At 36.2% G+C, this 16803-nt stretch overlaps 2 protein-coding genes across 2 annotated transcripts; both read left to right on the plus strand.

The window, feature by feature from the left end:
- The first annotated feature begins 10335 nt into the window (after nucleotides 1-10335).
- LOC144838236 (uncharacterized) lies at nucleotides 10336-11313 on the plus strand. Its single transcript, XM_078693588.1, is given in 1 exon segment — nucleotides 10336-11313. A coding segment is annotated over 1 exon segment (978 nt).
- A 4132-nt stretch (nucleotides 11314-15445) lies between these two features.
- LOC144838238 (uncharacterized) lies at nucleotides 15446-16196 on the plus strand. Its single transcript, XM_078693589.1, has 4 exons — nucleotides 15446-15678; nucleotides 15775-15930; nucleotides 16025-16102; nucleotides 16188-16196. The coding sequence occupies exons 1-4, from the start codon at nucleotides 15511-15513 to the stop codon at nucleotides 16194-16196; spliced, it is 411 nt and encodes a 136-aa protein (XP_078549715.1). The 5' UTR covers nucleotides 15446-15510.
- The last annotated feature ends 607 nt before the right edge of the window (nucleotides 16197-16803 follow it).

The following is a 16803-nucleotide window of genomic DNA, read 5'->3' on the forward strand; positions in this document are numbered from 1 at the left end:
CACATATGTACTTTCTATTCACTACAAACCAGGTAAATTAAACATTGACGCCAATGCTCTGTCCTGCAGACCTCATGACATCAAACCCAACCGACAGTATGAAGAACAACAAGAATCTTGAGGCTAGGTTAAAAGGTAAAGCTGTGTTCTCGTGATACTGTATGATGAGCGCTCTTTTCCTACAATATGGTGTATCCATCAACACTCCATCTGTCAATTCATCCGACACTATTCCACTTATATATTGATTGGACGAACATACAGCAGAAAGATCCAATCATCAACCAAGTCATAAATTATGTCAAAATGGGTAAGAAACCAGACTCCTCGATAGGGTTACCCGATGAATGACTTATTCTTAGAGAGTTTGGAAAGCTTCAACTTCGTAATGCTATTTTATACAGATGTACAACCAATCCAGCTATAAAGGGACTTCACAACGAATTAGGTCATCTTGGTGTTGAGCGAACGCTGGCGTTGGCAAGAGACAGGCCCCGAATGAGTGCAGACATTGAAAGCTGGATTAGACATTGTGGTAGGTGCATAGCCAGGACAATACCCCAGAAGCTTGTACTTTAAATTTAGTACTCTTTTAGTATACCATATATAATATAAAAATGTAAAAATATATAAAGTTGAAATGTAATTAAAGTTGGAGTGTCCAGCACGTCCGATGGCAAGAGGCAAAAAGAAAGAAATCTCCCACATGATATAGAAATGCAGCACAGTTGGTATCCGGTTAGTAATACCTGCATTAATCAACTAACGCTAATGACTGGTCATTTGCCACCAAATGAAACTCTATTTAAACAATACTACGATCAAAGAAGAGAGGTGGGAGACTGAAATTAACCAGTTGAACTGCAATCTTCACCTTCTAACAAAGTAAGGTTTTTATTCTCAAAGGTTCCTTAAAGAGAATGAAAGAAAGATCACCACCACCGTAAAAATGGAAACTATATTGATCCAACAACAACGGTTCCACATTTTCTGCAGAATAGAGAGTAGCAATGACGTTGCACAGACTATCCACTGGAATGCCATTCAACAAGACCGCGAATCAGTTTGGTTGTGCAAAATCAATCGCTTACATGGTCTACCATGAAGATTGTGTTTATTATACCACTTCAATTTATAATCAATAACATTGATAATTGACATCCAACTAACAGATGGGACAAATACGGTGGGTCTATCTTTGTGGGGAACCCACACGTCCATAGAGCTGGTCATGGACCAAAAGATACAAGCGAGTATCGTTTTGGTAACCGAATATAAAAATGTCAAGCGGATAGAGTCGACAACGTCAATGTCTGTAGAGGTATGTATAATAACATTAAGTTAAGTTTTATAATAAGCTTTGGACATTCCATTTACAAACAAAATTAAATGACTGCACTATATGTGACTGCCATTCAAAAATAATGCAATATAATTATTAAATTATCGGGTTTAATTTCACCATTCTTTGCAATTATTTTTTTTCATTTCTCCAAATATATATGTATATTCATTTCTTTCAGACATTTAACAATTACTATAGAATGACTTTATATTATATTCCGAATGATGAGACCCGAAAGAATCCGCCCCTGGTGACAGTGATACATCTAAATCCATGGGTCCTGTAGACAAACGAAAGTACATTGTCTTCGAATCTCAGCTGCTAGGTTTGTTTGGTACATGCACTGCTTGCCACTAACAGGGACCTGTGTTACAATTACACAAAGATGTAGGGTATGTGCAATATCGGAACGGACATATTATCGCCATCAAGAACAATATCTGCAGCCAAGTATTGTGAATGTTTGGAAACTTTAAGAATATCTAAAACTACAGTAATGACAAATGTTCTTTTTAGGTGGGGATACCAGAATGGAGAGTCCGGGGCATACAGCCAAATTCGGATCATAGATGGACATGTTGTGATTGTTGTATGTTACAACAGGAAAAAAAGGGGACAGCAACACAAATGGACAGGTTTAGGCTCTGAACAAGCCATCAAATTAGCCGAACCACCAGCATCCCAATAACAACATTTACAGAATTGCCAACAATAAACTTTTCACACAGCAATGACAAATCAAGTGTGGAATGTCACAGGAAAGGATAGAGGAAATTCATGCTAGAAGTATCCGACTTGAAGAAGATGTGAGTAAAATAAAAGTGGCACTAGTCATCATCTGCCTTAAGATTACAGGGAGAAGGTGTACTTTATAATCTAGATTTTTATGAAAATGTAGGAGTTGGAATTAAAACTTGAAATAAAGAATTGTAATTAAAACTTGAAATAAAGAGTTGTAATTAAAACTTCGAAAATTTCTGTGAAGGTCTGGAAGACCAGAATTGCAGAAAACTGATTTTGAAATTTAATTTTACACAACTTCCTTAAAGAGAATGAAGAAATGATCACCACCACCGTAACAATGGAAACTGGCAAGCAGATTAAAGAGAAAGGCACCACGGTCTAAGCGGATGGGATGAACATGTCACCAGTCAAACTTAGACAGAATAAATAATTACAATTACACAAAGATGTAGGGTGTGTCAGGAAAGGAGAGAGTGGTACAGGTCTCTATAGCTTTAAATCAATTGAGACCAACCATACTGTTTGTCACATGCAAAATTGACTTTGGACAACCTAATGCACAGATATTGCAATTAACATTAGACTTAGCATGTATGTTTATTTCACTTTGATAGTAAATACTCGTATTTTTCCTAGGCACCCTGTTATCTGCAATAATAGGCAATCGGGAAACAAAAAACCAAGGTTTTGGTAAAAAAAGAAAAGCACAAAGTTATGGTGACACCTCATGGACCAAAGGTAATCTGTTTGGCAAATCCTGAAATGGAACATGCGCCAACCATGGCCGAAAAGCAGACGTTGGCAGATGCTGATCTTGGTGAAAAGGTTATGTCAATCAAGCATTCTAATATGTCACCATCCAAGCTGAAGGAAGTAATGATGGAGGTTTTTCCAAAGCTTACAGAAGGTGGTGGCTATGAGCTGCTTTCATGATCCGGCAACAATAGGGTTTTAGTCCCAATAAGTACACAATTTTTTAACCATATATTTTATAAACTGTAAACAATGTTAAAGGGTTAAAAAAATATGAAATATAATTGTTTGTCCCTTAAACAATAAAAGTTTCATTTATTATAAGCGCGTGGTGAAGCAGAAAGAAGCTGTGGCGATATGACCCTGTGTTACAGAGTAGGAAATGATTATGCATTTGAACCGTACACTGTTCGTTCTGCAGATAGTACTTTAAAAAAAGAACATCAACAACAGGCTAAGCTGTAGCCACCAAGGCCTAGCAGGTTGGATACAACCGAATGGTGCCATTGTGGCAATTGTAGGCATATGCTGTAGGAATGTTGCTGTTGTCACGCGGCAGGTGAATTTACAAGGAAGAGAGTAAATGACCTGGAATGTATTGCATTAACAGAATGTTTTAAGAAAATTTGCCTAGACCAGGAAGTTTTAGAGGTTGTGTTTTCTTCTAGGAGGTTAACTGTTAGGCGAGAACTTTAATATTTTTATAGACTTACTGCAAGCTAATAAAGAGTGGAACAGAGGTAACTGCATACAGCATAAAGGCAACTGATGGTAGACTCGGTAGTGGAAAATGGAAAAAAAATAAAACATTCACAATTTATTTGAACATTTCTTATTATTAAATAACAATTTATGAACAATCCCAGAAGACGAATGATACGATTGAGGACTTCTTATTATCTACTTATTATTATCCTCCAGTCGTCGGAGTTGATCCTCCAGTCGTTGGAGTTGATCCTCCAGTCGTCGGAGTTGATCCTCCAGTCGTAGAAGTTGATCCTCCAGTCATCAGGAAATGATGGATGTGTTCAACAGAACACATTGGTTTTTTCGTTACACCAATTGTGGTTGATCTGCATGAATTCAACATCTAATAAATTCTGACCGTAATAAAAACTGTCAGAACGGAAATGCAAAGACTTGTTCAGTGAAAGATGTTAGCTTTGATGGAATTGGGTCTTTCCAGAAAATTGTCATTGAAAGATCACAGAGACAATCAATCTTTACAGTAACCCAAGCAAAACTGAATTTAGTCTTTTCAATAAAATGATGAAGCAGTTTTTAGAGGCTATTAGTATTAGTATCATCAATTTTTAAAATAATTTGAAATCGATATAACAGAGGAAAGAAGAGACAGGCAATGGAGAGACATACGAGGATGATGCTAAAAGCTATGACACATCGATGTATTCATTAGCCATTGACTTGAGTTCAAATCCCAGTTTCTAATGCCAAGTAACTACCGTATTTAATACGGTATTTTTTTAATAGCGTATATATATACGGTATATTTCTGGAAGCGGAAATGGCGGTCACAAAAAAATACCGTATTTTGTATACATATTTTCCCCACCAAATTTGTGGATAAAATACAGTATTTACAAATCTTTACCGTATTTTCTGTACCCTTTTCTGCTGCCAATAAAAAATGCCCTATATTTTTTTACCTGTGACATGAGGTCAACATCGTGTTGTGATTTGATTTTATGTATAGTATATAGGTTTATTCGGCGAAAATGTGGAGCGAAGACGTTATGGTATTTACTATAAATTTGTGAGGGGAAGTTAAAATTTCCGGACAACTAAAAGGCAATAAAAGGGACAACCACCTTTATAAAGACATTTCTAACAAAATAAAGCAGGATTATTGAATAGACTTGTCTCCAAAGCAAGTAAACTCAAAGCTAAGAGCCTGCGAAAGCAGTACAACATGGCAAAAAAAATAACTCGGAGTCTGGGAGGGACAGAATTGCTTGTCCCCATTACGAGGTTTTGGACAGAATATTAGAAGATCGGGCCATACAGTAGCTGCCCCTCATTACCTAATGGATCAGAACCAGGTACAAAGTAGTAGAAAGTGAGGTGTAAAACTAAAAATAAAGCAGAATTACGGAATAGGTCTCTAAAACAAGTAAACTCAAAGCTGAAGAGCCTGCGAAAGCCGTACAACATTGCAAAAAAATAACTAAGTGGAAAGCGGAAAATATGTGGAGATCGAGATTTCGAGTGGGAAATTCCACGAGAGTGGAGTTACAGTGTGCACGCTCAGTATACTTGGGTCAAACACAGACTTCCGGCTCACGTACAGTTTAGGTAAAAGGATGAATTTTAACACGACCACCCAAGTATTTTTTTAGCAGAAACGGGGTACTAAAAAATATGGTATAGAATATACCGTATTTTATACTGTATTTTTATACCATATTTTAAGCAGTTGCAGCAGAAACAGGCCCTATGAATGAGCAACTAGATAGATGCTGCATCTGCAAACGGATTCACTTTTTTTTACTGCATCCAATCAAAAGTGGCTGAAAAACTGCAGAAAGAACTACATGACTGTGCTTTGAAAATAAAGTCACAAGCAGCGGAAATACAATACAATTTTCTCTGTGTACAGTAGGTAGGACTGAACCACATGTGCAAATCAAACTATCGCCAAATACCAAGCTCAGCTATGAATATAATAAATGGGTCCAAAAAAGAGAAAGTACAGAAGAACAGGAAAAAGTTGTTTAGTCATTAAATTAAATATAACTTTTTTTTATTTGTAAATCATGAGCCCACGAGATATGATATTTGTAAAATGTAAAATAGGATATTTTTGAGAAATGGTGTATTCAAATATAATAAAAATAATTTTTAATCACTCATTTGGATAATTTTTGCACACTTTATGTTTCATCTGAATTTCCATATTGATAAACATAAAAAGGTCTTTTGAAACCTTTTAAAAGAGTATGGTATATTTGTTTCTTTTTCTATTCCATTTCTTTCTGTTTATATTTTGGTAAAACTGTTGTCACTAACCTGTTGTTTTGTGTGTTATCATACTTTACCAAAATTAAGTCACTCTGATGTTATAGCTAAACAATGATTTTTACTTGACTTTCGAGGCATGTTATTTAACACGATTGACCACTAAATATCTGTTATTCAAATGCTTCTGGGGAGTCCGAAAGAGATAACTTCCAGCTAACATTCTTCCAGTATATATATATTATCATATACCATCTGTATGGTAGTCACTTTTTGATTTCTTTCTTTCACAATCCATTTTATCCACTTCTTTTTCATGACATGTCTGGATTAATTTCAACTCAATCTCGTCATAACCCTTGCATATTTGTGAACTACTCAGTCTGGATTTCAATAGACGTTTATAAACTTTCTCATCCAATCTCATCTGCTCTGTTGCATTCAGTTATTATGTTGTTGTACAGTAACACTTATTATTGTGTAATTTAAGTTTATTTCCAGTGTACAATATTTTTACACATATCTCCTCATAAGTTGCCTTAGTGCGAGGTTAGATTTCAGTTGCTCATAAGCATTGTTGCCATGCAACATCCTTATTCACTTGCTCTTTTGCTTGAAGAAATTCCTTGTAAATTGTTAATCAGCATATGGATTTTTTTTTAGGAATGTTATCATTTTTGGAAAAAATCACTGGGACTCAGATGTATTCAAACAACAGATAGAAGAGGCTGGTTAACATCAATTAATAATCTAACAGTGTTAGCTATAACATCAGGTTAAACACATTGGGTAATTAACAATTCATTTAAAAAAAATAAAGAGTGACCTCTGACTTCTGTACAAGACTGTTCAATTTGTGTTCAGAAATTATCTTGATTGAAATTTTATAAGATTACAATCTAAAATTTTATTTTTGTGTATATTCCTTTCAATGTGCATGTTGTTAAGATGTACATAAATTTAAGAAGTATTTTAACTTTTTGTTATTTTTAAGCAAGTCAATCTTTGTACTGTATTGTCAAAAAAGTTATACCAAATCAGAACAAATAAAACAAACATTTAACATTGTAATAAATTCTTCAGAAAAATATTATGCAAACAAGCAAGCAAACATGGCTTCAAAGGAAGTCGAGTTCGATAGAAGAAATGGTGAAGAAACTATAGCATCAGTTGGAGCGCAATGTAAATCATGAGGGGTCAGCTAACGCTATGGAATATGAAGGTAACACAAGAATTTTTAGATGTTCAATCATCACCATAGGTGGTCTACATTACACATTGCTATCACCATGGAGGTTAGCGCATACGAAAGCCTTCTAAGAAAGACAAAAAAGCCAAGTTTATTGCTAAAAGCACTGATGTCAGTTATTTTTACTGAAAAGGAAATGGCGAATTGGCAAATAAGAAGCCATTGTGTCCAAAAACAAAAAACCACATCAACCATCCTACAGGAGCAGAAGCAGTTTGGCGCTGCTGGCTTTAAGCTGAGAGAAGACGAGCTCACAGAAACAATTAATAGCAAATGCAGATATTACACTTTTCAATTAAAAAACCACCATGAAATGAGGAAATTCTTGGTTACTATTACCAATAATCATTGGTGGGGGTCACTCATGTTTATGAGCCATAAGATGCCTTTGCTGCATGTAAAGACTTGCCAAATGGAGAGGTTCTTCAGATATTGATGTTAGGCATTTCATCATCATTAGTATACAGGTGCAATCTGATATAGAATCATCTTGTGCAACCTTTCTTAATTAGAATCAACTTCCTGGCGGGAAATACTGTAAATAGATTTACAGGTATTGATGATCATTATAGGAATATCATCGCATTAGAAATTTAGTTGTAATAATATCACGACAGTTTAAAAAGGATAACACAGTTTGCTTTCAGGCAACCGACATGTCATCTTGTGCAACCATCTTTCATAACAGAAAGGCGTGGGAAATGGGCCCGGCGCATCGTGTGAAGTCGGAACAAAAAGAAAAAAGATAGAGAAATTTCTAAAACATCTGTATCCTCGAGACACATTCAAGACAGAGAGAGTATTTGGATTACTGACCATTACATAAAGTGAGCTTCGAATGCCAGTTTCAGTATGTGAAAAGTAACATAATGCATAAATGCAATAAGACGTCGGAATGGCTTTCAAAAAAATCAGATAAGGAAGAATTACTTTCAAAGGCCTGAATGCTTGGTTTGCGAAGCAAACAAATTGATGCAGAAAGACCACAAACCTTAGCAGAAGATAAGAAGCAGCACATAGATGACAATCGCAAAGGCATGGTGGAAAAAGCTGATAGAGCTAGGTTGTTAAATGAAAACACGCTAAACGACTTGATGCAGTATGGAGAGCTGCGGCAGGACAAGTATGAATTCGAATTTGGAGGTGCTAGCAACAAAGAAGAAAGAAACTAATGACGGCTATAAAAATACTAACAAATTAATGTTTCTTTTTCTTATTTTTAACACTTGCATACATACATATTAAAAAAAAAATCATGTGACACTGAAAAGGCGCGCAAAGTTACGTATGTTTACTTTGCGTATGCTCCTTCACAACCTTACTTTTCGCGTTTTGATGAACAAGTTTTATTATATCACTGCTAAATATGCTCTGCTGTAAGAAGGACTCGACCAACATCGTCCATGTGGTAAGTTAAGTTAAATTATTTAGTTCCACATCATATACTACTATTTAAGATAGATAATTAACTGTAATTTGTCGTTAAAAGAAATGTTTGATTCTTAGCCTCGATCCATCCCCCGGCGCACCCACACATATCGTGTGACGTCGCAATAAAAACAAAAAAAGATCGAGAAATTTCTAAAACATCTGTATCCTCGAGACACATTCATTCAAGACAGTAGTCTTAATTAGGAAATACATGTTGACACAATCTCAATCCCTCCTGATAGTGGTTCAGCTTACCGTTATACCAGGTATATACTAGGTACACTGTAGATATCTGCCATACATGTTCCACAACGAACCGGACAGTGAGACGCATCCTACCAGGTTGAACAGATCCCTTCGCTCCCCTGTGTTTTTTATGGAAAAGATTAACAAAATTAGTGCAAAGAGCCACTGGGAGAGATAAGCCCCTCTAGAAAGGTAAACAACACCACCAGCTATGAGTTAAAAGAACATGTACAAGTAATAATATTAGTGGTGAGAGAGTATTTGGATTACTGACCATTACAGCTCCGAACTCCGAAACAGTTTGAGTTGTGTGGAAAGTAAGATAGTGATGCAATAAGACGTTGGAATGGCTTTCAAAAAAATCAGATTTAAGGAAGATTACTTTCAAAGGCCAGAATGCTTGTTTGCGAAACAAACAAATTGATGCAGAAAGAACACAAACCTTAGCAGAAGATAAGAAGCAGCACATAGATGACAATCACAAAGGCATGGTGGAAAAAGCTGATAGAGCTAGGCTGTTAAATGAAAACATACTAAACGACTTGATGCAGTATGGAGAGCTGCGGCAGGACAAGTATGAATTCCAATTTGGAGGTGCTAGGAACGAAGAAGAAACAAGAGTTGCTTTAGTGAGAACTATTCAAAGGTCACATGTATTATAGATTGCACAGAAATCTTTGTCCAGCGTACAAAGGACTTATGCAGCGTGCACAAACCTATTCCAATACAAAGCATACTTACATACTTATTTAAAAAAAATTGACATGACCTCACTTCATCTCAGTATACAGTATAATATTTTTTAAAAGTAATTGCTATTAATGATTTCATTTCAACCAGGAAAAATAAAGTTTCAGGCACTTGTCAAATCATGATAATAGTTGAAGTTGCGTAATCATGTGCCATTGAAAAGGCGCGCAAAGTTACTTGGTTACGTATGTTTACTTTGCGTATGCTGCTCATTCACAACCTTACTTTTCGGGTTTTGATTAACACGGTTTATTGTATCCATAAGTATAAAATATGCTCTGTTGTAAGAAGGACTCGACCAGCGTTGTCTACGTGGTAAGTTAAATCAAATTATTTAGTTCCAGTTCATATACTACTATTTAAGTTTGATAATTAACTGTAATTTGTCGTTTGAAAAGTTTGATTCTTAGCCTCGATCCACACATGGGCCCGGCGCATATTGGAGAAATGGAGGGCGCTGTCACACTGATCGGACGTGCATGATAAATCGGTTAAACATGCCTTTTTAAATCGGCTTATGTTCACATTTAGTAACCATCCAAGAAATTCGACAGTATCGATCAATGTAGAGATGATATACAGAGATGAATTGAGAAGAACACGAACAGGCAGCAAGGTGGCAAACGAGAGACTTACAACATTGTGGAACGAGTACCGCGAGGGGCAACGTAGTGTACATACGTTCGCTAATGTTGGGCTCCAACTCAAGACATGGGCAGGCTGGACCTGGATGATCACACCGCAAAACGTGATAAGGAGCGATACGAAAGGTCACAAAAAAGAACTGAAAAAAAAAAAGAAATGTATTGCTGTGGAAGTTTTGTTAGATCTTAGATCTTAGATGTTTCTCCTGTCATGTGTCTGTGTTGACATATCAAAACCAAACTCTACTATGTGTTGTGCTGACATAGATGTCTTACAGGCCCAGTCACAGGCCTTGTTACAGGAGTCGCCAATAACAGAGTTAACTTTTAAAAATGACAATGAGCGAACTCATTTCTACACAGGGTTGCCTTCATTTGCAGTATTGATGTTGGTTTTTGAACTAGTTAAAAAAAGATTCCCGAGTAGAACATCAGTAAGTCGATTCCAGCAGTTACTAATTGTACTGTTCAAACTTAGACTGAACCTTAGAAATCAGGACATTGCGTACCGATTTCATATAAGTGACTCAACAGTGTCGAGTTTTTAATACGGGACTGGATGCCATGTCTATGCGGAACAAGAGCTTATTGTATGGCCAGAAAGGGAGGTGTTGTGGAAAACCATGCCAATGCAATTTCGAATTGCATTGGAGTCGAAGGTAGCAGTAATAATTGACTGTTTTGAGGTTTTTTGCGAGCGGCCCTCAAGTCTTGAAGCGAGGGCACAACTGTTTTTCAGCTACAAGCACCACAATACAGTAAAGTTTTTAATTGGCTGCACTCCATGCAGGTAAATTTCATATTTGTCTGCAGCATGGGGAGGCAGAGGTACAGATAAGACCATAACATTGACGTCAGATTTTTTTGATTATCTGCTACCTGGGGATGTCATCCTTGCCGACCGAGGTTTTGACATAAAAGATGATGCTGGGTTTTATGGTTGCGAAGCAAAGATTCCTGCTTTTAAGAAGGGAAAACAACAGCTGTCTGCTCTTGAGGTGGAAACCATAAGAAAAATTGCTCATTTACGAATTCATGTGGAGAGGGTCATCGGTGGTGTCCGTCAAAAGTACTCAATTTTAAGTTCAACATTACCAATTGAGTACATGACAACAGACAGTACAGCTCAGGATACGAAAGCATCAGCGCCTCTGCATCATACAGCTTGCTCATAACAGGTGGAAACTTTTCCTCAACCTCTACTGGAACAAATGCCTCACAGTATTTAGGCAAAGTACTCAGGACTACAGATTTTGGTGCAATCAGTGCCAGCTGCTCGACAAGGAATGCAAGCCCTGGGTCATTCATGACATGGAAAGCCGTTGTGCGTGTTTCCACTGATGTTGTAGTAGTTGAAACTGGTGGATCTGGGGTGCCCTCATCAATCGACTCATCTAGTTTTCTTTTTTTGGCCTTTGCTGATGAAACGTCAATTGAAGCCACTGGTTTTGCCACCACATACTTTCGGTTTGGTTCCATCCAATAAGCTTTACTCACTGCAGATAACCCAAGGTGATAACGGTTTCTTAGAAACCGACTGTGAGTGCAACACCTTGAAAAATGAAAAACAATAGTCAATAAAATAATATTAACAACAAATAATATTATTCCTTTACAGACATTATAAAAGATTGCATTGTGTTTATTAATTATACAGTACTATTAATAATTGTTTATTTAAATTAGTCGGTTTCCTGCTTATCAGTAATTAACCATGCTTATCCATCCATGGTCCGGATATAAATTAAAATAACTTCATGGTTGTACCATAAAATAATGGTTTTACATACATAAAAAAGGGCATAGGCTTTTCTCCAAAAAAGGTTATAACTTAATAAAATTATTAAATAAATAAGTAGTAGAATTGTATCCCTTCTATCTAGCTAGGCCCAGTCTTACACAAGGCATAGGCTGTAGGCTACTACTGCTAATAATTACTAGCCTCCTCCTAGTTACTAACTAGGAGGAGGCGAAAGACCTACTACAACAAAGTAAATTCAATATTACTTACATCTCCTCTAACAACTTTAAAATCTGGTGCTGAGCCCGCGTGTGTGTGTTGTTGTGTGGTGGTGGTGGTGCGGTACCCACGTATGTTCGCTCGCTATGCAAAAGCCTGAAATTCGATACTTCCTGGTTACGTCACTCATCAATAGAGGGCGTAAACATACCTTCGTAGTTTCGTTACTTGGCAACGATAAACAAACAATCGCGCCGACGAAAAAGACAATTAAAAGTCGTATAACTACGGTAAGAATTCATAATTTTATTTTTTTTAAATATATGTTTACTTTTAATATAATAATACATACTTAGTGAAATTTTCAAAATTTTTAGTGAGCAAAAACAATTATAAAAAACGATTTTAGTATAGGCATATCAAATTACCAAAAGTATCATTATAAAAACATTAATTAATATACAAGGCATATAATTTCTGTAATAATTAAATTTTCAGAGTTTTTTGTCATTATTCAATTCTAAGATACTATTTATTTATTATCAAATAAAACTTAAAATGCACTCTTGATGTTGAGCCTATTCTAATTTTTTTTTTATTTCAGGTCGATGTAGAAGACTATTTCCTGTACTTTAACAAAATAATACTAGTAATATATTAATATTAGTATAGGCCTCACTGTGTAAAACGTCATTCTTTTATTAAAATTGAATATGGAAAAGCATGTTATAAATCTAAATTACTTGTGTCGTATATGTGGGAACAGGCTAAAACCTTATGCCTCCAGACAAGGAGCCAAGGAAATCAGGCAGTTTGCTTGTTCCAACTTTCAACCACAATTTTCAACTGCTTTAAACATCAACATTTTGCAAGATATTGATGGTGTTCACCCCAAGTATTTCTGTCTGCTGTGCATGGGATATTTGCAAAAAAACAAAACATGCAATGTAACCCAGTGGCAACCCCATCATAGAACAGGCGACTGTAGTACATGTGCCCAATTTGAGACACAGAAAAGTGGCGGTAGACCGAAGAAGAAGAAAAGAGGTTTAGCAACTGAAAGCTATAAAATAATACATGCAACTACCGTTGCAGTGGAAACACATTTTAAAAAATTAAAGCCTCCGTTTCTTCAGCCAATTTCTGGCTCCTTTCATGTTTCAAGTTCACTTGATAATTTTAAATGTGGTATTTGTAAACTTGTTTCGTCTTTTCCTGTGGTTACATCTTGCCATCACGTTATGTGCAAGTCCTGCATTCAACCGTTGTATATGGATTGTGATACTGTCCAATGTTCTGTATGTAATGTACCTGTGCATTTTTCATGTATTAACGATGTTCAGTCAATCTTTGCTGAATGTTATCTGTCTGTTCCTGTTGTATGTAAAAGATGTCGTACTGTAGTGAAATGTAAATGTATCAGTGACCATGTATGCCTGCCAGACCACTGTTATCTATCATCGCCAACTAACTTAACATCAACGCCAGTCACTCCTCGTGATCAATTACTACAAACGAACCAAATAGATGACATATTAAACCATCCACTTGGTACTCCAGTAACGCCACTGATGGAGGAAGTTGGTCTACACATCCTAAAAGCAAAATTGAAACAGTCGAACAACAACACAACTGAGTTTAGTGTTAAAGGAAAGGTACTTTTTTAATGGTTATTACTGTATAATCAAATTGTTAATTATTACAAAAAACTTAAAACTTAAATTCAATAAAAACTAACAAGTTTACTTAATTTTATTACTAAAAATAACACCAACTATAGAAATGTATTACCTTTTTTCAAAAACCAGAAACTAAAAACAATGGCGATGCCGATACCACGAAAAAGCTCATCTGATGCAGGCTGGAGAACTGTTCACAACAGAAGTAAATTCATCGATGATGTACGGTCGGCAGTAAGTGGAGGAGATTCAGAAGCTCAAAGAGATGATGAGTTTTCTCAATTTAAAAGTCCGATACGTCTTCCAACTGGTGATTTGCTATCTTTAAAAACAAATCTTGGCCTAACATGGAAAAAAAACAGAGAACTGAAATGGTAAATAACAAATCAACATTCTGCAGTATCTGAATCGAACACCCTCAACATTATAGTTTTTAATATTTTATTTTTTTTTTAAAGCTGGCTAAAAAAATATGGTGTCAGCACAGAATGCGAGGCAAAAATGAGGCACCAAAAAAACATCATCATTGACGACAACATCATTTCTGAATACGTCCCTATGGCACATTCCTGCAATGACACAGGGGATACAATCATCCAAAAAACTGCATGTGTTTCTGTTGCAAGTCTCAACAAAAAAATCTGCCAGCAATATGATGAACTAGAAAAGTAGGTTTTTTATTTGCTTTCATTAACAGATTTAATTTAATTACTGAATTTTAAAAAATGAATCAAATAAATATCAATACCTTTTACAGATTAAATCTTCTAACATGGCACGATGGCCACATCCCATCAGATGAGATGTGGGTAAAGATCGGAGGGGACAAGGGTGGTGGAAATTTCAAGCAGATGCTTCAGCTTTGCCATGTACCACGCCCCAATGCCCAAAATAATACAATCATCATCAATTGCTTTGAGGCCACCGATTCCAGTTTTAATTTAAGAACTGGCCTCAAGGATATCTTGCCTCAACTCGAAGAGCTGCAAAATTCCACATTAAGGTAAATATACCATTTATCTGTAAAATTAAAATATTGCACAAAATTGTACAAATATATTTGTGTAAATTAAGACAAATTATTAACTGGCTTCATTTTCTTAATAGGGGAAAACAAGTCAAAGTGTTCGTATTCGGTGACTACGAGTATTTGGCTCGTATATATGGCCTAACGGGTGCAAACGGTAAACAAACAATATATGTATTACAGGTACAGTACTGCAATTATTAGCAATTAATAAATGATGGATATTTGAAAGCAAATGTGTATTAAATTTTGTTTTAAAGGACGACATTACTGCTTGTGGTGCCATGTAACCAAAAAACACAAATCCCAACTCCCAAGGACATTGGACACTCTGAAGAAAGACTTGGACAGGTTCAGAGAGGCTGGTGGTAATATTTCAAAAGCAAAGAACTACAATAATGTAATTGCCAGCCCTTTGATACAAGTTCCCATTGACCATGTAGGTAATAAAACATTATTTTCTAAAAGCTTGCATGACTCTTAAATTTCATAAAACAAGGTAATTATTTTGCTCCCTCACTTTTTTAAATAGGTATGTCCTCCTGGCTTACATATAAGCCTAGGCTTATATTTAAAACACTTCAACAGTCTGGAGTCAGCTTGCCAGCAACTGGATGACATCATTTTAAAGTCTACTGATAGTGCATTGCTTCAAAACAGTCTCGAAACTCCTACCAATATCCCCACATTCTTAAAGCACGTTGCCATGTCAAATCAAATCAAAGACCTAGAAAACAAGGCAGAAGACATACGCAATGGAATAGACCAACTTAAAGATTACTTAAGTGTCTTTATGCTATTGGGTGACACCAGTGGAACAACTGAGAGTATAATTAGCGAGATTCAAAGCCAAGAGGCACAAGAGGCACAAGTTGTAAGTTTAAATCAGACAATTAGAAAACATTTCTATACAGGTGGCATTTTTCCTTAGAATTATTTTATTTTCTAACAATATATTTATTGGTTTTAGAGAGCTGAAGCAGTCCATATTTCTAAAGACTTACCTGAAGTGAGAAAAGGGCCTTTGGTGGCAAAACTTGATGATGTGCTGAAATCCTTCAGGGTTAACAGACAGGCATATCACGGCAAATCGTTTGTCGGTAACCATATTCATAAGTGCTGCAAGGTATTTCATTTATGTTATATAATTATAGTAATGTCATTGTCATTTGACTTTTATACTATACTATTCATTTTATCATTGAATTATTTACTTTCAGCCTGAAAATATCAAAACACTTATGACAAAAATATGCAAGACTGCAATAGAACTCAGCCCAGAAATTAAAGAGAATGTTGTCAGTGTCACAACAAAATATGGAAGATTATTTAATTTGTTTGGGAACTGCCACAGGCAATACAATTGTGCCTCATTTTTCACAGAGGAGATGATATTGAAGCTTGGTAAAATCAATACTTATTATTTTTCTACTAAAATCTCAACTTCAGCTGCTCCACTAAATTCTTCGATGAGTTTCTTTCAGCACCAACAATATTTTTGTAAATATATTGAGTTAAATTTGCCTGGCTGTCTGGCCTGTCTCTCTAGCCTATCTGTCTGGCCTGTATCTCTAGCCTGTCTGTCTGTCTAGCCTGATAGCCTGTCTGTCTAACCTGTCTAGCCTGTCTGTCTAACCTGTCTAGCCTGTCTGTCTAACCTGTCTAGCCTGTCTGTCTAACCTGTCTAGCCTGTCTGTCTAACCTGTCTAGCCTGTCTGTCTAACCTGTCTAGCCTGTCTGTCTAACCTGTCTAGCCTGTCTGTCTAACCTGTCTAGCCTGTCTGTCTAACCTGTCTAGCCTGTCTGTCTAACCTGTCTAGCCTGTCTGTCTGTCTAGCCTGTCTATCTAGCCTGTCTGTCTATCTAGCCTGTCTGTCTATCTAGCCTGTCTGTCTATCTATTACATTTTTTTTTTGTCTCTGAAGAATCAGACATTGAAGATTATGTGCAGTTCTTTCGGAAACACTTTCAAGAAACAGAGCCTCCCAAGATGCACATT

This window comes from Antedon bifida, chromosome 3 (genome assembly GCF_963402885.1).
Source record: "Antedon bifida chromosome 3, ecAntBifi1.1, whole genome shotgun sequence".
Lineage (NCBI taxonomy): Eukaryota > Metazoa > Echinodermata > Crinoidea > Comatulida > Antedonidae > Antedon > Antedon bifida.